The sequence below is a fragment of the Poecile atricapillus genome, chromosome 23 (assembly GCF_030490865.1).
Source record: "Poecile atricapillus isolate bPoeAtr1 chromosome 23, bPoeAtr1.hap1, whole genome shotgun sequence".
Classification (NCBI taxonomy): Eukaryota; Metazoa; Chordata; class Aves; order Passeriformes; family Paridae; genus Poecile; species Poecile atricapillus.
The window spans coordinates 7,353,417-7,377,775 of NC_081271.1; the positions used below are offsets into that span (position 1 = coordinate 7,353,417).

General features: G+C 54.9%; 3 protein-coding genes across 3 annotated transcripts; 2 read left to right on the forward strand and 1 right to left on the reverse strand.

The window, feature by feature from the left end:
* The first annotated feature begins 445 nt into the window (after positions 1-445).
* LMOD1 (leiomodin 1) lies at positions 446-20,310 on the forward strand. Its single transcript, XM_058856047.1, has 3 exons — positions 446-916; positions 15,948-17,531; positions 18,627-20,310. Exons 1-3 carry the CDS (start codon positions 656-658, stop codon positions 18,651-18,653), a joined length of 1,872 nt encoding a protein of 623 aa, XP_058712030.1. The 5' UTR covers positions 446-655; the 3' UTR covers positions 18,654-20,310.
* LOC131587586 (basic salivary proline-rich protein 1-like) lies at positions 20,261-21,252 on the reverse strand. Its single transcript, XM_058855587.1, has 3 exons — positions 21,067-21,252; positions 20,348-21,002; positions 20,261-20,301 (listed from the first exon to the last, which is right to left on the reverse strand). The coding sequence occupies exons 1-3, from the start codon at positions 21,250-21,252 to the stop codon at positions 20,261-20,263; spliced, it is 882 nt and encodes a 293-aa protein (XP_058711570.1).
* LOC131587775 (collagen alpha-1(I) chain-like) lies at positions 20,983-23,819 on the forward strand. The gene is made up of 2 exons (XM_058856005.1): positions 20,983-21,745; positions 23,139-23,819. Exons 1-2 carry the CDS (start codon positions 21,277-21,279, stop codon positions 23,669-23,671), a joined length of 1,002 nt encoding a protein of 333 aa, XP_058711988.1. The 5' UTR covers positions 20,983-21,276; the 3' UTR covers positions 23,672-23,819.
* The last annotated feature ends 540 nt before the right edge of the window (positions 23,820-24,359 follow it).

Here is a 24,359-nt window from a genome sequence, read left to right on the forward strand (position 1 = left end):
ATCCCTCCGATGGAACCAGTCTGCCCCAACACTACCCCTCCAGCTCTTTGCCGAGGGGCTGACGGCACCGATCCCACACTGCAGCGGGATGAAGAGGAAAACTTCCTCTGAAGTGGGTGCTTCCTTGCCGATTTTAGCCAAGACCTGCCACTGTCACAGCAGAGACTCCCCCATCCCTTCGGAGCTCCGCTGCCCACTTTAGGAGCCCCCCAGCCCCCATGGCACAGACTGGGCTGCCTCCTCCACCCCCCATTCCCGGCCTGCCGGCTGCTGCATTTTTCCCTGTTTTCTCACTGGGTTGGCCCATTGCCTTTAAAAGGCGAAATGCTTCGGACTAAATTTGGTCATGTAGCTCTGCATGGTTCCCTGGAATGTCCTCGGGTTTCAGGCTCCTCTGATAGCACCATTCCCCGCCTCCCGCCGGGCTCCATTGGCTTCCCAGCGCCCGAACCGCCACTGGATCCTGTTATTGGCCAACTCTTGGACCGAGGGGTGTCTCCTCTGGATAACCACCGTATCCCGGGCTGGAGAGCTGCTGAGGTTTAACACTTCATCACCTGCTGCCGCTCGGGAAGCAGCTTTGGAGCTTCGGCTTGTTTTTTTCTCCTACTTTGGGTACCACACAACCGCCACCGTGTCTCGCCAGCGAGCCAAGATGTCCAAAGTGGCCAAATACCGGCGACAAGTTAGTGAAGATCCAGATATAGACAATTTATTGTCTACTTTGTCTCCAGAGGAGATGGAGGAGCTGGAAAAGGAGCTGGATGTGGTGGATGCGGACGGGAGCATCCCTGTGGACCGCAGTCAGACAAACCAATCAGAAAACCCCTCACCTGGCCCACAAAACTGTGACACGACGCTCAACCACCACGACAAGGACACCAGGAGGCTCCTGCAGCGGGAGCACTCGGTAGACGTAAGTGACATCCCCCAAGTGCTGCTGCGGGAGAGGTGGGAACGCACCTCAATCCCCGCTGTCCCCCGGGAGGAGTGAGGGATGAGATAGAAAACTGAAAACCCGAGAAAGGCGTGCACTTGCTGAGGAGGAATAGCTGTTCCGGAGAGACCAGGCAGCTGGTCCAGGCACTCCGGGAGGGAACAGGGTGTCTCATAAAATCCCGGTGTTACTAGCAAGGCCAAAACCTGTGCTGGTGCCAGGAATTTTCTCCCTGCTCCTGCTCTAACGTCCCTGGGCAGGGCTGGGAGTGGAGCTCGGATTCCCAGGAGGCTGCTGGAGGGGCTGGTGCAGTGACAGCGATCCCATGGGCTGCGTTTTTTCTTCTTTGGTTTTTTTTTTTTCCCCTCCTTTGGAGATCTCCGGACTCTTGGTCCTTTCAGTTCTTATTATGCAAAAGATTAAACAGTCTCTAGTTCTTGTGGAATAAAAATGTATGCTGCTCTGTGGAAATCACGTTGAGGAGCAGGTTTTGCCCCATGATGTTTGTTTTGCATTTATTGTTCTCTTAAAATTCCTGCTTTTACTTTGATTTGGGTACATTTCTCTTCCTCTCTGTACCTGGCAAGAGTTTGCTTGGAGCTCAAGAGCTTCATGTCAGTCCTTCTCCTCTTTTTGTGTTGTGCCTTAGTGTGAGCCAGTGTTCCTTTCTGTAACATTTATTAACCTCTACACTAAGAATATTAGGTATGTGCTTTGTGCTTGGAAGCCTGGGAAGTATCTGGTTTCCCTAGTTTTTCATGGCAGGCTGAGCCAGAAAGTGAAAGACAGTGACTCTTCAGCAGCTGATCCATGTGGTCATGGCCTGGTTTCATGTCGCAGGCAGGATTTGCATCTGCTGTGCCGGAGCAGGGCTGGGGAGTGCTGGCAGCACAAGCAGAGCCAAGTGCTATGTGGCTACCCCTCTGCTCTGGCTCTGATTCCAGATCTATTCCAGGTTACCCAGCTGTACCCTGGCTGTTCCAGCTGGAAGATCAATCTATAACTACACCAGAGCACTTGGAAATTTCTCTTTCTGGACATTTATGGAGTTTATAGAGGAGGGTCCTCTCCTGACTATGGCCTAGGCACCCTTATTCCCTTCTAAATATTGTGAGAAGTGGGAATGAAATTGTTCCTCCCCACCCCTGTCCTGGGCAGCCTGGCTCTGAGGATAAGGAACAGTTTTCACCTTCTGTATGTGGTGCTTGGAATGGGCTGGAGGACAGTGAGTGCTGTGCCCCTCACCACAAGGGCTCTGCCTCGATTTCCTCACCAGTGGAAGATTTCCCTGTGGTGAGGAAGTGCAGGTTCTACAGGACAAATCTGCCTGGAGAGGGAAATGCTATTATGTGGAACCAGTCATCCCAGTGACCATTGTTTTGCAGGTGACCCCAAGAGGTGACCCTGAAAAGTCTGCTGTTTTTGGAGGGGGACACTTGGGTTTGATATCACTTGTGTTGCTGTTTCAGTATTAACTGTTGGAACATGAGAGTTTTATTGGGAATTGGCATAGGGAAGTGTCCATGACCAGGAGGAAGGGAGGAAATCTGTGAGTTTTGTTAAAAAGAGACCTGAGAAATTGCCTGGTTAAATATAATGTTGTTTGGAAATGCCTGAGAGTGTGTGTGCAGTGGCAGAGGACTTGGGATGTGAAAAGGGATGGCCCAGGGAGGAGAGACACCTCCTTACACCTGGGAGAGGGTACAGGGCTCTGGCTGGAGGGGAGATCAGCATGTGGGTCCTGGAAAAGCTCCTGCTGCTCTCTGAGTTCAGGAGCTTCAGGCCACAAAGCAAATTGGTGACAGATCAAGTTTGTCAGTGAAAGTGGCCCAGTTTGATTGCATTGCAGTAACTGGACAGAGCAGAACTGACTTTCTTCTTCTATTTCAATCCCTGGAAGCCAAGAAAAAAGTATATCCTACACCCCTTCCTCCCTGCCATTTTTAGGATCTGGGATTAACACCTAGAAAATGCCAGCTTGCAGTGTTGGCACATCAGATCATGCTGGTGGTGGAGTAGGGCTGTGCTCTACCATGGGGCCATGGGATGGGATGGGGTGGGGTGGGATGGGATGGGATGGGGTGGGGTGGGATGGGATGGGATGGATCACCAGACCACAGGAGCAGTCACAAAAAACAGTGCAGGAAACCAGTGGTCCCCTCTCTCTGAGGAAGCCCCAGGCAGGAAGCCCCTGTTTTGTTGTAGGATGGAATGAGAACGTGGAGCCATCCAGAGCACCCCAGGCAGGTGCTGAGCTCTCTCCCAGCTGCTCAGAGCTCTGAGGTCTCTGATGACAAATCCTTCTCATGTGTCAGCAGATTTCATGTTGTGCCACTCAGCACAGGCATGGTGGCTGCACTCCCACGGGGTTGGCATTCCCCCAGGGTGTGCAGGCATCACCCCATACATGTCCATCCCAGCCCCTCTCCATCAACAGCTCCCAGTATTCTGAACCAAATCCAGAGGAGGTCACAGAGAAGCCCTGAAGGCTGGACCTCCTCTGATCTGGAGACAGACTGGGAGAGCTGGGGGTGTCCAGCCTGGAGAAGAGAAGGATCCAGGGACATCTTCTGAAGAGACATCACAGACACATACATCTTCTAGATGTTCACAGGTAATTCCCACTGGAATTACCTTCCAATACTTCCCTGACCTTGTGCCTGTGCTTCTCCCCCCAACTCCTGACCCCTGCCCCACTCACTCATCTGCTTCTGGCATGCAAAGGTTTCTCAAGATGCCTTAAATTAGGAATGCCAGGCACTGTGTTTGTGATATCCCTTCAGTAGGGAGGAACAGGAGGGCAGATTCTTGTCCTTGAACTCCAGAGTTTGTTTGTCCGCAGTTCTTGGAATCGTGGTATGGTTTGGGTGGGAAAGAGACCTTAAAGGTCATCCCATTCCAGTCCTGACTTGGACACAGACACCTTCCATTATCCCAGGTTGCTTCAAGCCCTGTCTAACCTGGCCTTAGACACTTCCAGGGATGGGGCAGCCACAGCTTCTCTGGGCAACCTGAGCCAGAGCCTTACCACCCTCACAGGGAAGAATTCCTTCCACCATGCCATCTGACCATGCCCTCTGGTAGTGGGAAGCCATTCCCCCTTGTCTTGCCTGTCACTCCAGGCCCTTGTCCCAAGTCTCTCTCCAGCTTTTTTGGAGCCCCTTTAGGCTCTAAGGTCTCCTCAGAGCCTTCTGCTCTCCAGGCTGGACAGCCCCAGCTCTCCCAGTCCATGTCCAGATCGGAGGGGCTCCAGCCCTCAGAGCATCTCTGTGGCCTCTTCTGGACTTGCTTTAGAAGTCCCATGTCCTTGTGATATCCTCCCTGCTGTTCTTCCATGCCTCCTGATGGGAATCTCTGTTGTGGGACATTGTGTGTTAGCTGGGATAGGCAGGAATTCCTCCAAAGTGCAAAATAAGGTATTTTGAAAGGAAAGATTGAGTTTCTGCCCATCTCACTGTCCTTGCAGTCATTTCCCTGTTCTTGGACTGTGTCTCCAGGCACCTCCATTTCCACTTAAATATTGGGAGAAGTTGGTATATTTAGAAATATTGTTAACTACATAATAACACATCTTCTTAGTGATGAAAAGGGCAAACTAGGGTAACTAGGAAGCAGATTATAAACAGCCCAAAATAGATGTGAGCTTTGCCCCAACCTTTCCACACTGGGCAGCCAAATTCCCATCCTGGTCATGGAGTAATAAATTAATCTTAATTTTGTCTTGCTAATGAGTGGAAGTATAACCCAGCTGAAGTGTGGGGCTTGGACCAGTGCCCCTCTCTGGATGCACTCAACAAGGTCCTTGCATCACAGGAGCTGGAATTAAATGAATATTCATGAGTAGATAAATGAAGAGATGATTTCTATTGGCTCATGGCTCTCTACTGTCACAGGCAAAGACGTAATGAGAGAAATTCCAGTTGGAGACATGCTGCAAAGTTGATACTGTGGTATTAAAGTGCCAGAGGGAAGGTTTAGATGGGATATTGGGAAGACATTCCTCCCTGTGAGGGTGGAGAGTCCCTGGTAGGGGCTGCCCAGAGAAGCTGTGGCTGCCCCATGCCTGGAAGTGTTTAAGACCAGGTTGGGCAGGGCTTGGAGCAACCTGGGATAGTGGAAGGTGTCCCTGCCCATGGCAGGGGGTGGAACAGGGTGATCTTGAAGGTCCCTTACTACCAAAACCAGTCTAGGACTCCATGAGTTGCCTGGGGTACAAATGACTTGCTGTCACTTGAAATCCTTGTATCATGCCTGGGATTTCTGTCCAGAAGAGGAGAAGCTGAGTGTGGCAGGGCACAGGGGCTCTGTGCAGCTGTCCCTATGGGATGGGTTTCTCTGGGAGCTGAGCTGTGAGAGTAGATGGTGTCTGTGGGAGCTGGTCCAGTTCCTCTGTTGCTGGTGACATCTATAAAAACCACATGTCTGTGCAGAGAACACAGTTATACCCTTCCTGAGAACACCACATCCATGGGGTCTCTTCCATGGTGATCTTTAAGGTCCCTTCCAAGCGTAACAATTCTATAATTCCATGATCTTTCTCACTGGCATTTCGTCAGCCCTAATCACTCTCAGGGAACCTCTGCCAGATGGGACCTCATTGAGAAGAGCTATCTCATGGGAAGGATCTCCAGGTGAACCACACGTGCCATGGACTGGTGCTTTGGTGGATGAGTTCTCCTTAGCAGTTGCCAAGTCCACAACAGGAGGTTTTACTTTTCAAAGAATTCCAAAAAATCCACCTGCAGCAGTTCTTTGCTTTCCTTGGACTCTTACCCAGCCTCACCACAGCACCCTGGTGGCTCCCAAAACACCAAGCAGCTGATGGCAGAGGCAGCCCCTCCTTGTGCTTTCCCTTCTCCAGCATCACCCTCTTCCCTAGGAACGGATCAAGCCTCCTTCCCTCAGCTCACAGAATCATGGAATATCCTGGGTTGGAAGGGACCCACAAGGATAACTGAGTCCAGCTCCTAGCCCTGCACAGGACAACCCCAAAATCCCACCCACCATGTGCCTCAGAGAGTTGTCCAAATGCTCTTTGAAGTTCACCTGTAAGGGGAGGACACATGGATGTCCCGATCCCATCAGCGTTCCCAGTCCTGCCTCCCAACAGGGCTTGTTTTGATTTGATTTCACGCAGCTTCAAGCATGGATAGCTGGGAAGTGCAGGGAAATTGCATGAGGGAGCATTTTCCTGCTTATGGAGGGGAGTAAATCCAGGGCCACAAACCAAATCTTTTATGAAGATACTCATGTCATGGGTGTATCCTTCCATGGAAGCCCAGGGCCCAGCCTCCTGGAGGAGGAGACTCTGAACAGGGGGTGGGATGCCATGGCAGCTTTGCACAGCCAGAGCTGGGTGTGCACAGCCAGGGCCAGATGTGCTCAGTGCAGATGGTCCCTGTATTTTTGTCTCATGAAGGCTTCCCTGTAATTCTGTGAAGTCCAGGAGATCTCTTTCATTGCTCAGAAATGAAAACTGTTGTCTGTGCTCTGGTGTTTCATTCTGAGTTTCTGAAAAAGTCACAAGAGGGAATAGCAGCAGAAGCTGGAGCTGTTACCTGCAGCAGATGATAAAATGACCCTCCAAGGTGAATATAGAAGCAAGAACAATCCTGTGACAGCTCCCAGAAGGATCTGGATCTGTGTGGAGAACAGCTGAAAAATGTGAAGCAAGAACACAGGCATCTCTGAGCTGCATTCCTAAAAAAATGGTGTGAGAAAGACCTTCCCAGCTGGATTGGTGTTTTTGTGATGCCTTTGGGGGAAGAAGCTTTGCTTTCCTTGTTTTTCCTTTTGTGACCAGGGCAAGTTGCAGCACAAAGTGTTCCCAGTGACGCAGAGCTCACACCAAAGGCACACACAAGTCTAGGAGATTCATGGTCCATTAAGGGCATGAGCAGGGGAAAAAAAACCCATGGATTCCTAGTCAATTGGGAAAGAAAAAAAAAAGAAGAGCAAAAATATGGATTCTATACTTACATGAAGTACAACTGGGATGCAGATAAATTCATAGAGGTGTTTAGCTTATATGGGCTGAGCTTCCCAGGAGGTTTAATATGTGTTTATGTAAATAGACATGGAAGAGGAGAAGAGCTGGGTCCGTTATGTGTCCCTCTCTTTCGCAGCACTGCCATAGTTTGTGTGCTAAAACCATCTCAGTGACTCAGCTCCCAGCAGGATACTGGGTTTAACCAGTCATATTGCTCCATCCCACCCTTTGCTGTGTAGGAATCATGGCAGGATGGAGCAAGAGGATCTCAGTGTCAGGGAGCATGTTTTGAAGTCAAGATGTGGCTGGCAGGATGGCTGGGGACAGACACACCATGGAGGGTCAAGAGTCCTGCTTTGTCCTTTCCTCTTCCCAGAATGTGGAGCAAACAGGGATAAAAACAGAAGGAACTGGAACTGTGGAAACAACAAGAGCCTGTCCCAGCCATGGTGTGGCAGCAGGACCAGGGCAGTGCCCATCCTCTGTGCTGGCACTGCTGGTGTCACATCTTGAATCACGGGAGGAGTTTTGGGCTGCTCAGGACAAGAAAGTCATTGAGGGGCTGGAACATGTCCAGAGAAGGGAGCAGAGCTGAGGAAGGGTCTGGAGAGCCCCAGGAGTGGCTGAAGGAGCTGGGGGGGCTCAGCCTGGAGAAAAGGAGGCTCAGGGGGTACCTTATGGCTCTGCACAACTCCCTGACAGGAGGGGACAGCCAGGTGGGGATCAGGCTCTGCTCCCAGGGAACAGGGACAGGACAGGAGGAAATGGCCTCAAGCTGTGCCAGGGGAGGTTCAGGTTGGATATTGGGGAAAATTTCCTGCATGGAAAGGATTGTAAAGCACTAGCATGAGCTGTCTAGGGCAGAGAAGGACCATCCCTGGAGGAATTTAAGAGATGTGTGGATGTGGCTCTTGGGGACATGGGTTAGTGGTGAATATGGCAGTGCTGGGGGAATGGTTGGACTTGATGGTCTTAGAGAGCTTTTCCAATCATAGTGATTCCATTATTCTGTGATTTCCTGAAATACAACTGGAGAGGCGCCAGCCCAGGTCATAGAAGTGTCATGTGCAGCCTCTTGACCATGGCTTACACACAGCATTTGGGTCAAGATTTATGCTGCATTCTGCAGAGGGCTCTAAGGGGTCCCTCCTCCTGACAGAGGCACCATGGCATATGTTGGACATGCCTGGCACAGGAATGAGCACCTGCACAGCCATGGAAGCCTCTGCCAAGGAGAGTGATTTGCCATTTGCTTCCTTACAGGGAATTCCTCAGCTCCAAAGAACCAGAGATGGTGACCCCTGGCATGCCCAGCTCTGTGCCCACTAAGTGCTCTGTCCTTGGGTGCAGCTCCCATGTGGTGCCAGAGGCTGAGGAGCTGGTACTCCTGTTTCCTACAAACTATTTAAGGGAATGGCCAGCAAACCAATGACCAGCAAAACTGGTCTGATTTTCCAGGTAGGCACCTGGAGCTTGGCTCATCTCACCTGCTTCAAGGTGAATCATCTTCCAGGTGCCCACTGCCAAGGGGTGTCTATGATGGTCTCATGGGCTGCTGGATGGGATCCATTGGATACCTGCACCAGAAAGGGGCCTGGAGACATGTCCATATGTTTCCAGGAGGCTGGGAGCAGGTCCTGCTCCTTGAACATCCAGCCCTTATGACACAGAGGCTGGAGATAGGATTAAGACTCCCTAGAGCTGAATTGCACTTCTCCTGTTCCTAAAAATCTGATAAATGCTTTTTGTGGGCTTCTCACAAAGTGCACTGGGTAGAAATCCAGCCCAGAGCTGTTTGTAGCGTTAAATCACTGGTATTCCCTGCCATTTTCAATCCCAGATGAAGAGGAGACAAGCAGGGAGAAGGTCTCTTATTGGGAATATCCAGTTTAGCTATGGCAGTGCCAGGAGAAGGGCTGGGAATACAACAAATAGAAGAGAAATACCTGGATTTCTAAAACCTGATTTTGTTAGAGGAGAATAATTTTCCGTCTGCAGAGTATCCAGTGGCTTTACAGCTGTAAAATGGCTGTGTGTCTCCGTGGAAGGGCTGGAGCTCTTCTGTTAAAGGAAACAAAGTCAAAACATTTATCAGCTTTAATTCAGGGGAAAAAAAAGAAGCAAAATCAGGGCCAGAAGCTGCCCAGTCTCTGGAGAACAGCTCTGCATCTCAGAAAGGGGATTTTTAAAAAACATTGGCCTGAAACAGTGATATTTGGGGTCAGAGAGGTCTGGGCAGAAAAGAAAGGGAAAAGCTCAGTTCCTCATTAAAATGACAGGATAATATGTGAGGTGGGACAGGGCAGGGAGTTGCTCACTTCTCTCTGGGATTTAGCACACTGAGCATGGCCAGGGTTCATGTGCATCCCAGTGCTGGAAGCTGAGGTCCTTTCAACCTTCCTTCATGCCAAAAGGGTCCAAAAGTGCCAAAAGAAACTCTTTGCTGCCTGATCCTCTCAAGGAGCCCTGGGGATGTGAGCAGGGTCTCCCACAAACCTTTCCGTGGTATTTGCTCTCAGTTGGGAGCAGGAGGGTTGTCCAGGGCATCCCAGGGTCAGCAGAAGCCTTGCAGTCGTGCTTTCTCTGCTCTGGTCTCTGGCAATCCAGGTTCAGCAGCTCCCAGGACATAGCATTTTTCTGGGAATGTCCTTGGCTCTGAATTGTCCCTAGGTTACTCAAAACTGGATGAGGAATGGAGGAAAAGGGCTTGGGCAGCTTGTTGTGGTTTGGCTTGACTCTAGCAACCCTCTCCAGGAGCAGATGCCCAAATACCAGGAACATCAAACAACCTGCAAACCCCCTGCCTTTGTCCCCAGCCACCTCAACGGCCTGTCCTCTCCATGCAGTGGGACAGCCTTGGAGCACATTCCTGTCCCCAGGGAGCTCTCACAGGGCTTGTGCTCAGCCTCCTCAGCCCCAGGGTCACACTTGAGGGGTGGAGGGATGCTGGTGACTCACTCATGGGTTCTGGCTGGGATTTGGGATAGGTGGGTGGGACAGAGGGAACATGGAGGTCCTCAGATTCTGGCAGGTAGGCAGGTGTCTCCAGAGGGTGATGCCCAAAGTTAGAGCTGTGGATTCAATTCCAGAGTTTTATGGTGGCTCTGGAGAGTTTATAAGGCTTGGCAGTGTATGTAGGACAGACTGAAACCCTCCAGGTAGTGAAAGCAGATTGGCTTGTTAGTCATGGATCCGTAATTATCCCTAAACCTGCTCCTTCAAGTAACTCAGCCCAGTTTCCTTCCCTCACCTGGGTCTGATCTGGGACCCATGCAGCTGACCAAGAGATTCTGGTGAATTGTCTGTCTGTGTCTCAGACGTCTCCCCTAATCTCTGAGCTTCCCCACTTCCTTATTTTTCCACCTCCAAAAGCCACTCAGGATTTGTGTAGAACCAATGGAGTAGTGCTGCTGTTATCTAAGCCATGCCATTCCAAGAGGTGAACTGGAAAATGTCCCATAGCCTGCAGGAGGAATTTATTGTCCCAGCAGAGGCTGGGAGGGAGGAACAGCCCCTTGACCTGGGCATTATTCCCCAGTGTGCCACTCTGGAGGGGTTGTGGTTGCTTTGCAAGGAGCACGGTTCTGGGGGGACAGTCTTTGTTGGTGGCCAAATCCATGTGCCAGGCAGCCAGCATGGCCCTGCCAGAGGAGCTGCTGGAAAGGAGGGAGGCTGTGGGTCCCCAGAGAAGGGTCATGGTGGGCTCCAGTGCACATGCAGAAACCATCATCAGCCAGCTTGGAGCTGACCCTGGATTTGCCAGCAGTATGGGTGATTTGGATAGACCTGATCCTGGCTCGGGTTTCCCCTGTCACGCTCCTGAGGTTCTCATATCATCACAGGATGATGTCTCATACTCAGCTTCCAGAGGCCCCTAGAGCTGCAGGTGACATTAGAGACCAAGCCAGTGTCATGGCTGCAGGTTCAGTTGAGTTCACTTTTCCTGGAGCCACTTTCACAGGAGCTGCAAGTGCATGTTTGGCCTGAGATCTTTTGTTGACAGGCCCCTTTCCTCATGGAAACCACAGCATGATTTGTGTTCCAGCAGTCACCTGCACAGAGGAGCCTCCTGGATTCTTGAATGATGAAATGGTCTGGGTGGGAAGGGACCTTAAAGATCATCCAATTCCAGCCATGCCATGTGCACAGACACCTTCCATTATCCCAGGCTGCTCCAAGCCCTGTCCAACCTGGCCTTGGACACTTCCATGGATGGGACAGCCACAGCTTCTCTGAGCAACCTATGCCAGGGCCTCAGCACCTTCACAGGGAGGAATTCCTTCCCAATATCCCATCTAACCCTGCCCTCTAGCAGTGGGAAGCCATTGCTCCTTGTCCTTTTCTCCATGCCTTATCCCATGTCCCTCTCCAGCTCTCCTGGAGCCCCTTTGGGCACTGGAAGGGCTCTAAGATCTCCTTGGAGCCTTCTTTTCTCCAGGCTGGACATCCCCACCTCTCCCAGTCTGTGTCCAGATCAGAGGGGCTCCAGCCCTCAGAGCATTTCTGTAGCCTCTTCAGGACTTACTCCAGAAGCTACATGCCCTTCTGACCTTGGGGGCCTTCTGGCTTTCCCCTTTCAGCCAAGCCCTCCTTGAACCCCACTGGGGTACTTCTCCCTGGAGCCAGCACAGAGCTGCTCATTCTCCCAAGATTCCATCCTCACATCTTGTTCTTCGGCTGAGCCAAGCACACCCTGCCATGGTGGGACCATGAGGGACTCTTCCCAGGACATACCTCTGAAAATAACTGCAGGATGAGGAAAGTTGGCTCCTTCCAAAGACTAAACTTCTGCAAACATATTTCCATATGTCCCCTTTGCCAGGGACTGATTTAACAGCATCTGCTGGGCCACCAAGTGCCCCTTCCCTAATCTTGGGTATAGTGAATCCCTGAGTAACACCTCCTCCCCTCCCCTCCCCGTTCCCCTTTCCCTTGGAAATCTGCTGTGGGCACAGCAGGGTGGCTATGCCCACATTCCACCTGCTGAACAAACAGACAGATCAATAACTACCATTAAACCAGCAATTTTCTACACCAAAATGAGCTGTGGAGCTTTTGGTGCAGGAAGTGAGACCCTCACTCCACCAACAGATTCACCCTCCCCATCCCCAGCTCTGTCCCCAGCCCCATCCCTTGCTCAGTGCTGGAGCGAGTGCTTGGATTCCAGGCAAGAAGTTCCCAGTCTCCTTTGCCTTTTAAGGCAACATCTGAGTGGGTTTGAGGGTTACAAATGCTAACAAGCCATGGCAATGCTCATTTTAGTCTATTTAGAGGAAACGGGAAGGCATTTCAGTTCATCAAAACACTGGTGATTAATCAACCGACTACCAGGCTGTTTTCATTAGGCTTATTTTTAAAGGTCTGACATGCTGTGTAAAAATATTCCCCTAATAAATATGCTTGTGACGGAGGGAATGGCACAGAGGGGGTGCAGCAGCACTGGTTTCCAGGTACCCAAGGTAAATATGCCAATGGGCAGAGAGGAGTGAGCAGGTAGAACTCGGGATGGCCATGAAGAGGGGACAGCTGGCCCTGGGCTGCAGGAGAAGATGTGCTGGTGGCCACAGGGAGAGCCAGATGTTTGAAAGCAGGGGAAAGGTGCTTTTCTCTTTCCTCTTCTCCACCCCTGCCACACAGCCCTGCCACAAAGCTCCTCTTGCAGTTGCACTTCCAGCCTGGAGGTAAGGACTTTGGCATTATGACCAGTGGTGGGCTTTTGACACCTGAGGCTGGCACCTGCAGCATGGGCTGGGCCAGTGAGACACACCAAGAGCCCAGGAATGGTGGAAAGGCAGGAGGGGACAAGGACATGTTCCCTCCTGGGCACACATGTGGCCTCAGGCAGGACCCGGAGCAGACCTGCTTTGGAGATGTCCCCAGGTTCCAGCAAGGGATGGAGATGGGCCACAGTGACCCTTGGTTTTAGAAACACAGATCTAGTTTCTTGCCTGAATATTTTTTCCTCTGATTCTTCCCCCTCTGCTGCCACTGGAGCTGGGCACTTGCCAAGGGCTTTCCCAAGGCAGCTCCGCAGGAGATGAAGCAACTTGAATCCCTCTCACACTCTGCAGCCATCCAGCACTTCTTCCAGTAACCTGCAACTCTTAGATAGGATCCTTCGGATGCATCCCAAATTTGCTGGATGCAAATGATCCCACAAATGCTACCCACAGTGGCAGAAACATCCGTGATGGTCACTGCATATCTGTTGCACTCCCTTGTTCCCACGCCTGGTGCCACAGCTGGCTCCTTTTGCTCCATCTTCTTTTCCCTGACTTCTCCCAGCTCCCTCTCCTGATTCCTTTTCCCCCAGCTCTTTTCCCACATCCCGTTCTCTGGCTCCATGTCTCTCCTCCCACAAACCTGCCCCATGCCGCAGCATGTGGACATGCAGCCACACATCCATGGATGGAAGCTTTAACCAGATAACAGGACATTTCCAGCATATGCTGCAGCAGCTTTCCCAAGCAGGGATTTGCCATGGATTTTATTTCCCTCCAGTTTCATTTGCTTGGAGTAAAGCATTGCCTTCTCCAAGCATGGGAGAGGTTGCTGGTCATTCTTACCAGGGTTTTTCTTCCTTTCTTCAAGATCTGCTCATCTCTGGCCAAAGCCTTTGCTCCTCTTGGTCTTGGATGTGGCCAGGGTGCTCAGGGGAGACTCAGAGTTCCCCAGTGTTAGGCTGGGTGAGCTTGGGCTGGGAAGGAGAATGATTTTTGGAGCAGTTGTTGTGGAGATGAGGGTGCTGGCTCTGACCCCAGGGGTACTCAGCCTGCGGTCACCAAAGGGTTGCAGAGCCCTTAGGAGGATAAATGTCCCTTCTCACAGGAACCTGCAACCTGGGCACTCCCAAACACCTTGGAGAGGCCCTGTTGGGTACCAGGAGGGGAACACCAGTGTCCTCATCCCACAGTCCTCCTGCCAGGGTTCGTCCTCCACTGAGCTGTTCAGGATGTCACTGGGCATCTGTGCACCATCCTGGTGCTGGGAACAGGCCACGGCTTGGTGAGAAGGAGCCCCAGCTCAGTGCCAGAGGAGGTGGCATCACCTGCTTCCTGCAGCACCTAGGACACCTCTGGTAGCCACATCCCTGGTCCCTGGGGTGACAGCAGTGGGGGTTGTGTGGACGCCAGGCCAGGCTCTGTAGAGGTCTGGCATGAGCCTTCCTGTCCCTGTCCCTGTGCCAGGGAGCCAAGAAATCTCTTAACTAAATAAACAGCTCTCTCATCCCTGATGGCATCTGTTTATACACCAGGTACAAACAGTCCCCAGGGCTGCCCATGCACAGCCAGTTCTTTCCACAAAAATCTGTCCCTGAGGGCTGGCAGTACTGCCCGTGGGGAAAGCTCAGCCTCATGCTGCCCCAGAATGGACACCATGGAGCCACGGGATGAAGAGGAGGAGGCCAGCCTGACTGCAGACTGAGGTGTCAGGATTCAGATTTGGGGGTTCCAGGCAGTAGGTGAAGCCACAGTGCTGTCATAATCATGAGAAGGTCCAGGCAGATTGTAAAGGCATTACAGATGTATCTGCCAGAGGCATCTTCCTTCCTCCTTTCCCTGGAGTTCTAAAATCTCCCCAGCAAAGATGATGCACCAGGCCAGTGGTGAGGACCTGTGTGTTCCCTAGCTGTGAAGGAGGGAGAAGGACATTTAAATTGCCAAACCTTGATGTGAAATTTTTGGTAGGATCCTCCACTGTGCAGCAAACTTGGTCCCAGTGTCAAATTTATCTGCCTTCAACCACCTGAAGCATTGGCTCCTCTCCCTTGGGAATGGATGTGTTTCATGTCATGGAGTCCCAGACTAGTTTGGGTTGGAAGAAACCTTAAAGCTCATCCCATTCCACCCCCTGCCATGTGCAGGGACACCTTCCACTATCCCAGGCTGCTCCAAGCCCTGTCCTGCCTGGCCTTAAACACTTCCATGGATGGGACAGCCACAGCTTCTCTGGGAAACCTGTGCCAGGGCCTCTCCACCCTTACAGGGAAGAATTTCTTCTCTATATCCCCTCTAACTCTGCCCTCCAGCAGTTTAGAGGGAAGGATGGGAACCATATCAAAGGTGGTTCCAATTCTGATGGAGACTCCTCCCAGCCCCTCAGCCTTGGCTGAAGGCTGCAATGAGGCATTGGCTGTGTCCAGCTGCTGGAGCTGGCTGTGGCCAGCAGCAATGCCCAGGACAGGCTGTATCGAGGGCAAGGGTCAGGTGCTTTTAAAAATGACCAAATCTTCTTTCTGACCTTCCCCCAGACTCTCCAAGTTAAGCCCTTGCTTCTTATGATTCTTTGGACACTGGGAGCAGATGTGCTGGGAGAGCCTCGTGCATTAGAAAGCAATAAATGCCATGCTCCCATTTCCTTGGTTTTCTGCTCAAAAATGCAAACTTCTATTGAAAGGAGAATGGTTTTACAGGGCCCAGGGTTGGAGTGACTGCTGGGTCAGCAGTGTCACTGGGGACACTTCTGTGGGCACTTCCCTGCTTGCATACACATTCAGGACAGTGCGGAGAATGTTGGGCTACAGACTGTGAAAAGCCGCCAAGCATCCAGCTGGAAACCATTCAGGAAAGGTGGGGAAGCACCTGGGGCTCACAGGGAGACAGGCACTGCATCCATCTCTAGTTAGAAAAATTATTTTAAAATGGTAACTTATAGGGGGTATGAGGAAGGTGCTTCCTACAACTTATTAGTTTATGGCCTTTTGGCGAGGGTGTCCTGCAGACCTCCAGAGCCCTTTGGGAGGGGGCTGGAGGCAGAAGGAGAGCAGAGATGCCTTGGAGAGTTGCAGCAGGACCTCATCACACCTGGGTCCTGTAGGCTCTGCCTACATTCAAGGCACTGAGATGCTGAACCCTTCCCTAGAGCTGGGACCTTGGCTGGGCCAAGCATCCTTCCAAAGGCCAGCCACAGGCTGCAGGATGTTCCCATGTGACAGAGGTCTGTGACAGTGAGACTGGGGCGGCAAGTCTGTAGGTCAAAGGCACCTGTTTCTGTAATTCCTAGGTGTTTTTCTCTCCCTAGGAAAGCAGGTTGAGCAAGAATAAGGGAGACAAAAATCAAGACGAAAAAGGAAAGGAATCTCCTTCCAAAGACCTGGCCCAGAAACGAGATACTAAAGTGGGGAAAGACTCTAAAAAGGAAGAAAGTGTTCAGAAAACAGACCTGAAAGGTAAAGATGAGACTGAGACCAAGAGCAAAGAGAACAAAGCTATGAATGATAAAGTCAAGGCCATGGAGAAAAAGCTTATGGGGAAGGACAAGAAGGAGGAAGAGAAGGGTTCAGTGTTGAGGAAGGACACAGGGAAGGAAAAAAAGGAGGAAGAGAAGAGCTCAGAGTTGAAGAAGGATGCAGGGAAGGATAAAAAGGAGGAAGATAACAGCTCATATTTTAAAAAGAAGGATGCAGGGAAGGATAAAAAGGATGAAGAGAAAGTCTCAGCAGCAAAGGAGGAGACAGAGAAGGAAAAAAAGCAAGAAGAAGATTCAGCATCAAAGGACACAGGGAAAGATGAAAAGGAGAAGAGTTCAGAATCAAAGAAACATGCAGAAAAAGACATTAGAGGGGAAGGTAAGAAAGAAAATGATAAAAAAGAAGAGGAAAAGGCTTCAGCTCTGAAAAAATCCAAGGCAGATGAGAAGGACAAATCCCAGGCAGAAGCAGAAAAGGCAGAAAAGGTGGAGGAGAAACAGGAGGCCAAGGCAGGAGCAGGAAGCAGCCCTTCCAAGCCTTCCTCCAGCAGCTCTGCAGATCAAGCCAAGGACGACGAAGCCTCCAGCATCTTTGACGAGCTCATCGAGAAGGTGAAGAACAATGATGCTGAGGTGACCGAGGTCAACGTGAACAACTCTGACTGCATCAACAACGAGACCCTGGTGCGCTTCACCGAGGCCCTGGAGTTCAACACTGTGGTCAAGGTGTTTGCCCTGGCTAACACCCGTGCTGATGACCATGTGGCCTTTGCCATTGCCATAATGCTCAAGTCCAACAAGGTGCTGACAAGCATCAACTTAGACTCCAACCACATCACTGGCAAGGGTATCCTGGCCATTTTCCGGGCACTGTTGCAGAACAACACGCTGACAGAGCTACGTTTCCACAACCAGCGGCACATCTGTGGGGGAAAGACAGAGATGGAGATTGCCAAGCTCCTAAAGGAGAACACCACGCTCTTGAAGCTGGGCTACCACTTTGAGCTGGCTGGGCCTCGCATGACCGTCACCAACCTGCTGAGCCGAAACATGGACAGGCAGAGGCAGAAACGCCTCCAGGAGCAGAAACTGGCACAGGAACAGGGCGAGAAGAAAGTCCTCCTGGAGGTGCCCAAGCCTGGACCACTGTTGAAGGGGTCCCCCAAGGCATCCCCGCAGCCATCTCCCAAGGCTTCCCCCAAAAGCTCTCCCAAGAAAGGGGGGGAACCCGCTATACCACCCCCACCTCCTCCTCCGCTCGCCCCACCACTGATGATCAATGAGAACCTGAAGAACTCGCTCTCGCCAGCCACGCAGAGAAAGTTGGGAGACCGGGCGCTGCCAGTGCAGGAGAAGAACTCTCGGGACCAGCTCCTGGCAGCCATTCGCTCCAGCAACCTCAAACAGCTCAAGAAGGCAAGTGCAGGGCCAGGTGGGGCCCATGCACAAGGTGGGGCTGGGGGCTGGGGGCTGAGGTCATAGCCATTGTCACTCTGGCAGTGTCCTTCTCTGGAGTGGGGTGTCCATGCTCCAAACCCCTGCAGAGGGGCAGATCCATCCCTTTGCCAAGCACATGGGGAAGGAAGATCCATCCTTTAATACCATCCCTGCAGAGCAAGGCCAGCAGGTCCATCCCTTGGCAGAGCTCCTGTGTTGGGCAGATCCACCAGGATCCAGGGCTTGGGACACAAGGAAGAAGCCATCCATAAGTTATAACTCACTGGGTTCTTATTATCTTGTTGTGGCTGAGCCCAGGATGTCTGGAGAGGCTTCATCTGCATTTAAGCAGCTGAAACATTCCTTCATGTCAGCCCCAGCTCTGGGACTGCCAGATTTGACTAAGCCTTTTGAACTCTTTACATATAAGCGACTGAATGTTGTTCTGGGGGTACTGACACAGCACCCTGGGGACCAGCAGAGGGGTGTGGCCTACTTCTCAAAACAGCTAGACAATGTAAGCCAAGGGTGGCCTGGATGCTTAAAAGCTGTGGCAGCAACTGTCCTCCTAATACCGGAGGCCATAAATTCACCCTTGGGCAGCACAATGTCGTGTACGTACCCCATGCAGTAAAAACTGCTGGAACAAAAGGGCCTAATGCTGGTCCCAGCATGGAGCATTGAAACCTCTCGCACACTCCAGGTGGTTTATGTCTCTGCTGGGCTGTCCATAGGCTGGAGTGTGGGGACAACCAGCCTGGCCAAGAGAAAGACGTCATTGAGTGGTTTGGGCTGGAAGAGACCTTAGAGATCATCTTTCCTTTCATGGGCAGGGACACCTTCCACTATCCCACATTGCCCCAAGCCTCATCCAGCCTGGCCTTGAACACTGCCAGGGATGGGGCAGCCCCAGTTTCTCTGGGCAGCCTGTGCCAGAGCCTCACCACCTTCACAGGGAGGAATTTCTCCCCAGTATCCCATCTAACCCTGCCCTGGATGTCCCTGCACCACGTCAGGGACATTCCTGCAGTCCCTCCCTTTGCTCTCCCAGTAATGGGGTGTCCTTCCCTGCAGGTGGAGTTGCCGAAGCTGCTGCAGTAGGGAGCAGGAGGACTTTTTCCCTGCAGCCCATGGCAGACCCCCAGACTCTCACCTTTCTCATGACTGTTTCCATGACAAGCCCTTTGGAACCTGCAGTGATCGACGCCAAGGAGCAGGGATCTCTCTGGGACACAGAGGACAGGCCAGGCCCAGCAGGACAAGATGGAGGTTGTATTTATTTTTTGATGGTTGTGAAGCCTTCAAGCTCGCTCTTCTACCAGCACCGTGCCCCGCTGGAGATGCCAAGAAAAGAGCAGGGGTCTGCAGAGCTGATCCTTATGGAAATCCCCTGTCAGAGCATAAGGAAAGGGTTTGACACCCTCTATCCAGGGTCCAGCCTGGGGTGAGCAGGAGTACCCCCAGCCCTGGGGTGGAGCAGGGGACACCCAGACCATCATCACATCACCACAAGGTGTCTGGGTGGCCAGCAGAGTTTTGGGATTCAGGCGCAGCAGTGGCTGCAGAGTCGGGGGTTCAAGCTTGACATCAGGAGGAATGGGAGGGTGGAAGAAAGGAGCAGCCAGGGAGAGAGGGGGCATGGAAGTGGTGGGACATGGGGAGCCAGGCTGGAGCCAGGAGCTCGGGGCATCTTGTACGCACCCACAGCACTGTGGAGGGACCCCCAGAGCCCTCAGAGCATGGAACTGAAATCCACCTTAGAGAGAGTAGGGAAAGCACCAGCTCAAGGGGTGCAGTGGGTTTTGGGGTCATGTGATGCCCACCCTCCCTCCCCATCCTTCCTGTCGTGACACCTTGATCACGATTTGTATGTCTGCGGCCACTGCATCAGCAATAAAGCTCACCCAACGCTTCCTATGCCTCTGGACAACTCCACAGCCCCTGACCCCAGATGGGGATGCAGGGGGTCTCTGGGAATGGACTCAGCAACTTCAGCCAGGGCAGCTCTTCCCACTCCCACACCCACAGCCCACCCTGAACTGGGCACCCTGGAACTACCTAGACACCCCAACTTGGGTGTCCCTGGTCACCCACCCAACCAAAACCCCCCCAAATGGGGCACCCAGACCCCCAGATGGGGCACCCTGCTGCTGCTGCTGGACACAGACAACCAGGCACCCAGAGTCATGAAGACACCCCAACACTCTGGATTCACCCACAACTGGGCATCCTGAGACTGGCCCAGGGTCACTCCAAACTCCAAGGTAATACAGAACTGAGTGCCTCAGGGTCACCCTAAAACCCCTGGGTGACCCCAAAACTGGGCACCCCAACTCCCAGGGTCGCCCCAGGGTCACCCCAACTCCCCGGGTGGAGCCCCAGAAGTGCTCTCACCCCTGGCACCACGGGGCCGGGGCCGTTTTGGGGGTGCAGCAGCAGCCGGGTGTCCCTGGGGGCTCCCCCCGTCCCCAGACGCCCACGAGCGTGGCTGGGAGCGGCTCCCGGTACCGGTGAAACGCCGGTCTGGGGGGCATTTTTGAGGCCGCGCAGCGCCGTGACCCCACTGGGAGGAGCGATATCGATACTGGGGGGTCCTCCCGGCCCTCGGCCCCGTACTCCTGCCCCGTACTGCTGCTAACGCGGGACCCCGACCGGGCACCGCGGGGCCGCTGGCACATCGCACACCGAGCATCCGACCGGTCCCGGGGTCAGAGCACCAGGGGCGTCACCCGAACCCCGGCGGTGCCACCTAAAACCACGGGGAGCGGAGCTGACCGGAGCTGACCGGAGCTGACCGGGGCTGACCGGAGCTGACCGGGGCTGACCGGAGCTGACCGGAGCTGACCGGGGCTGACCGGAGCTGACCGGAGCTGACCGGAGCTGACCGGGGCTGACCGGGGCTGACCGGGGCTGACCGGAGCTGACCGGAGCTGACCGGGGCTGACCGGAGCTGACCGGAGCTGACCGGGGCTGACCGGGGCTGGCCGGGGCTGACCGGAGCTGACCGGAGCTGACCGGGGCTGGCCGGGGCTGGCCGGAGCTGACCGGGGCTGACCGGGGCTGGCCGGGGCTGACCGGGGCTGACCGGAGCTGACCGGAGCTGACCGGGGCTGACCGGGGATGACCGGGGCTGACCGGGGCTGACCGGGGCTGGCCGGAGCTGACCGGGGCTGACCGGAGCTGACCGGGGCTGACCGGGGCTGACCGGGGCTGGCCGGGGCTGGCCGGGGCTGACCGGAGCTGACCGGAGCTGACCGGGGCTGACCGGGGCTGACCGGGGATGACCGGAGCTGACCGGGGCTGACCGGGGCTGGCCGGAGCTGACCGGAGCTGGCCGGAGCTCACCGGGGCTGGCCGGAGCTGACCGGAGCTGACCGGGGCTGACCGGGGCTGGCCGGGGCTGACCGGGGCTGACCGGGGCTGACCGGAGCTCACCGGGGCTGGCCGGAGCTCCCGAGGGGGAGGGCGCGGGGTCCGGCAGGGGGCGCCGTTAACGCACCGGGGCCGCCGTTACCGGCGCAACGCGCGGCGGGGCCGCTGGGGGGCGCGGAGCAGCCCCGGCCCTTCCGGTCCGGCCCGGCCCCGGCAGCGGCAGCGCCCGGCGGGGCTGTCGGGGGTGTCCGGCTCCGCTGCCCCGCTCCGTACCGGGGAGCCGGCGCAGGGCACACGGCGGCGGCGATGGGCGGCGGGGCGGCGGCATGAGGCGGCGGCGGCGGCGGGGAGCATGGCGGCGGCGGGCGGCGGCGGGGCGCGGCGGGGGCTGCTGAAGCGGAAGCCGAACTTCACGCTGCAGGAGCTTGAGGTGCTGATGAGCGAAGTGCTCCGGTACGAGCCGCTGCTGTTCGGCGCCGCCGCCGGTACCGTCAACGCGTACGAGAAGCAGAAGATCTGGTGGCGGATCACGCACAAAGTGAACGCCGCCGGCCGCCACCAGCGCGACATCGGCGAGGTGAAGAATCGCTGGCGGGGGCTGCGCCGCCGCGCCGGGGACAAGATCAGCCGGCACCGGCTGGAGCGGCAGGGCCCGGCCGGCAGGGCCGCCGCCAGGAACGGGAGCACCGGGAATAACGGGAGCAGCGGGAACGGCGCGGCCGAGCCCGACCCGGGGCCCGCCCCCGTCCCCGCCTGGGGTCCCCGCGGCGCCGGCGGAACCGATCCTGCGATGCGCAGCGCCCAGGGCTCCGCGCTGCACGGTGAGACTGCGGGAGCGGGGACCGGGCAGGGACCGAACAGTGCAGACACGGACATGGAGAACCGGGACACGGGCACGGGGGAGCAGGACCGGAACCAGCACACGGGAGAACGGGGCAGGGTCACGGGGATGCTGGGGACCGGCGCACAGACACGGGCGCTGGGACTGGGACAGGTGTGTGCTGCGACAGGGACATGAAGAAGCGGGATACAGACATGGGAGACAGGGGCAGGGACTTGCTGGGGGAACGGGATGGGACATGGGGGACCAAAAAGGGGCCTCGGATGAGGTGGAACGGGACATGGAGAAATGGGTATAGGAAGTGGAGACAAGCAACAGGGACGTGGGGACACTGGGACCAGGACAGATATATGGAGGAAAAGGGTCAAGAGAGACAAGCGCCAGGACCAGGATGTGCAGGACCGGGACATGGACATGGGAAACCAAAACACAGACTCAGGGCCACCGGGATTGGGAGAGGGTGGGAGGAATGGGGACACAGGACCAGGATGTGAGGGGATCAGGATGCAGGAGACCACAATAGTGATGTGGGGATACTGTGACCAGGATGTGGGGGTCCAGGACACAGACATGGGGGACTGGGAGTGGGATGCAAGAGAAGTGAGACTGGAACAGATCGCTGGAACCAGGACAGGTGCATGGGGGACTGGGGCAGGAACAATGGGACAGGAACACAGAGAGAACATAGAGTCAGGGCAAAGGGATAGGAACATGAGGTATTGGGACAGGGACACAGGTGACAGGGATGTGGGAGCATCAGGACAGGGACATAGGAGATGGGGACCAGGACATAAGGGTACCAGGATCAGGACAAGGATATGGGTGACTAGGATTATGACAGGGACCAAAGGACAAAGGACAAAAGGGGGATACTGGGACCTGGATAGGGATAAGAAGGGGCTGGGAACAGGGCAAAGACATGGTGGGATTGCGACTGTGGTATGGGGCAGGACCAGCACACAGATAAGGAACGTGCCAGTACTGGGACCAAAACAGGGCCGTGGGGGTTAGTGGGGTGAGAAGTGGGACATAAACAGGGACATAGAGACACCGCATTCAGGACAGAGATATGTGTGGGTTAGGACAAGGGCATGGGGGTGCCAGGACCATGCAGGCACATGGAGCCACCACATTAAGGAAAGGGGTATGGGAGTACTGGGAACAGGGGAGGGACAAGGGACATGGGATAGGGTCAAACCATCATGAGGGACACGGGACTGTGGAGATATGTATAGATGGAACCAGGACTGGGTGCAGGAGAGGGGATGTGGGAGCACAGGGATGGAGACAAGAGAGTCTGTCACTTGGTCCTTGGGGCACTGGGGACACGGGAGATTCCTGCAGATGCCCTGTGCTCCCCGTGCCTCCCACAGGAGCCAAGGAGGAGCCGGTGAAGGAGGAGCCTGTGGAGGTGAAGACTGAGCCCTTCCACAGCCCCGCTGCTGACGGCATTCCCGGCCGCGGCTCAGACTGCCGGCTGCCCCGCAGCGGCATCTGCCCGCCCGGCGAGCTGTGCGAGGGCTGGAGCCGGAACCCGCCTCGCCCCTCACCCTCCGAACTCTCCCTCGGCGATCTGAGCGGGCAGCAGGAATCGCTGGGCTCCGACTTCCCGAGTCTGCTGTTGGAGCAGGAGGCCGAACAGCTCAGTCACTGCAGCGCGGGGGAGGCGGGGCCCCCCGGGCCGGCGGGGCTGGACGGGACCCCCGAGTGCCCCCAGCTCAGCCTGGTGCAGTCTCATGAGCGGCTGGTGCAGGAGATGCAGGCGTTCCGCCGGGAGTACGCCGAGAGCTGTCGGGAGACCACGGCGGTGCTGCGCAGCATCGCCCAGGCACTGGGTATGCTCAGTCGCAGCCTGGCCGAAATCCGTGACCTCTACCTCCGGGAGCGGGGGGTCCCCAAATCCTGAGCCCCCCACGCAGCTGGCTGTGTACACACACCCCTACCCCTCCCCCAGAACCCACCTCGCTGCTTTTATTATTATTTTTATTATTATTTCTTTTCCTGTCCACCCCACTTCAATAAAACTCGGAGCTGTACCCCCACGGCTCCCCCCACCCCGGGCGTCTCAGAGGGTTTTGGGGGCGATGGGATGCAGGGGCCTGGGAGATGGGACAGGGGTTTGTCCTTCCAGGCGGCTCTGCCTGGCTTTTCTCCTGGACAGATAGACTCTGGTCCCAGATTTAGCCAACGATCCTGGGCGGGGATGAATCCCACCGGGAACAACCATCGGAGTGACACACCACCCACCCACCCTTCCCTGCTTATTCCTGTGCAGGGGAGGGGGCATGGACAGAGGAATTGTTCATGTGCTCACTGTCCCAATCCTGGTGCTGAATTTGCCATTTTCTCACCCGAAAGATCGCAGGGGTGAATTGACACCCCCGTTTTGAGTGAAGGGGGCTGGATGAGCAGCAGCACTCCAGGCTGGCTCATCCAAATGGCTGATGTGGTGGGAATTACCCGTCCCGACACAATTCAGGGATGGAGAAGCCTCGGGAGCAGAAAGGAGAGGGTGGGATTGATGTTCCCCCGTGTTACAGTTTGCGGGAAGGGGGCTGGGGGCGTTCTTTCCCTGTTCGAGTCACCGAGACGAC

Coding starts and splice junctions, on each gene's coding strand:
- LMOD1 (XM_058856047.1), top strand. CDS start 656: ATGTCCAAAGTGGCCAAATACCGGCGACAAGTTAGTGAAGATCCAGAT. Junction 917..15,947: donor AGCGGGAGCACTCGGTAGAC/GTAAGTGACATC, acceptor TTCTCTCCCTAG/GAAAGCAGGTTGAGCAAGAA. Junction 17,532..18,626: donor ACCTCAAACAGCTCAAGAAG/GCAAGTGCAGGG, acceptor CCTTCCCTGCAG/GTGGAGTTGCCGAAGCTGCT.
- LOC131587586 (XM_058855587.1), bottom strand. CDS start 21,252: ATGCCGCCGCCCCGCCGCCCATCGCCGCCGCCGTGTGCCCTGCGCCGG. Junction 21,003..21,066: donor CCCCGCCGCGCGTTGCGCCG/GTAACGGCGGCC, acceptor CCCCCTCGGGAG/CTCCGGCCAGCCCCGGTGAG. Junction 20,302..20,347: donor GTCAGCTCCGGTCAGCCCCG/GTCAGCTCCGGT, acceptor CCGTGGTTTTAG/GTGGCACCGCCGGGGTTCGG.
- LOC131587775 (XM_058856005.1), top strand. CDS start 21,277: ATGGCGGCGGCGGGCGGCGGCGGGGCGCGGCGGGGGCTGCTGAAGCGG. Junction 21,746..23,138: donor CCAGGGCTCCGCGCTGCACG/GTGAGACTGCGG, acceptor TGCCTCCCACAG/GAGCCAAGGAGGAGCCGGTG.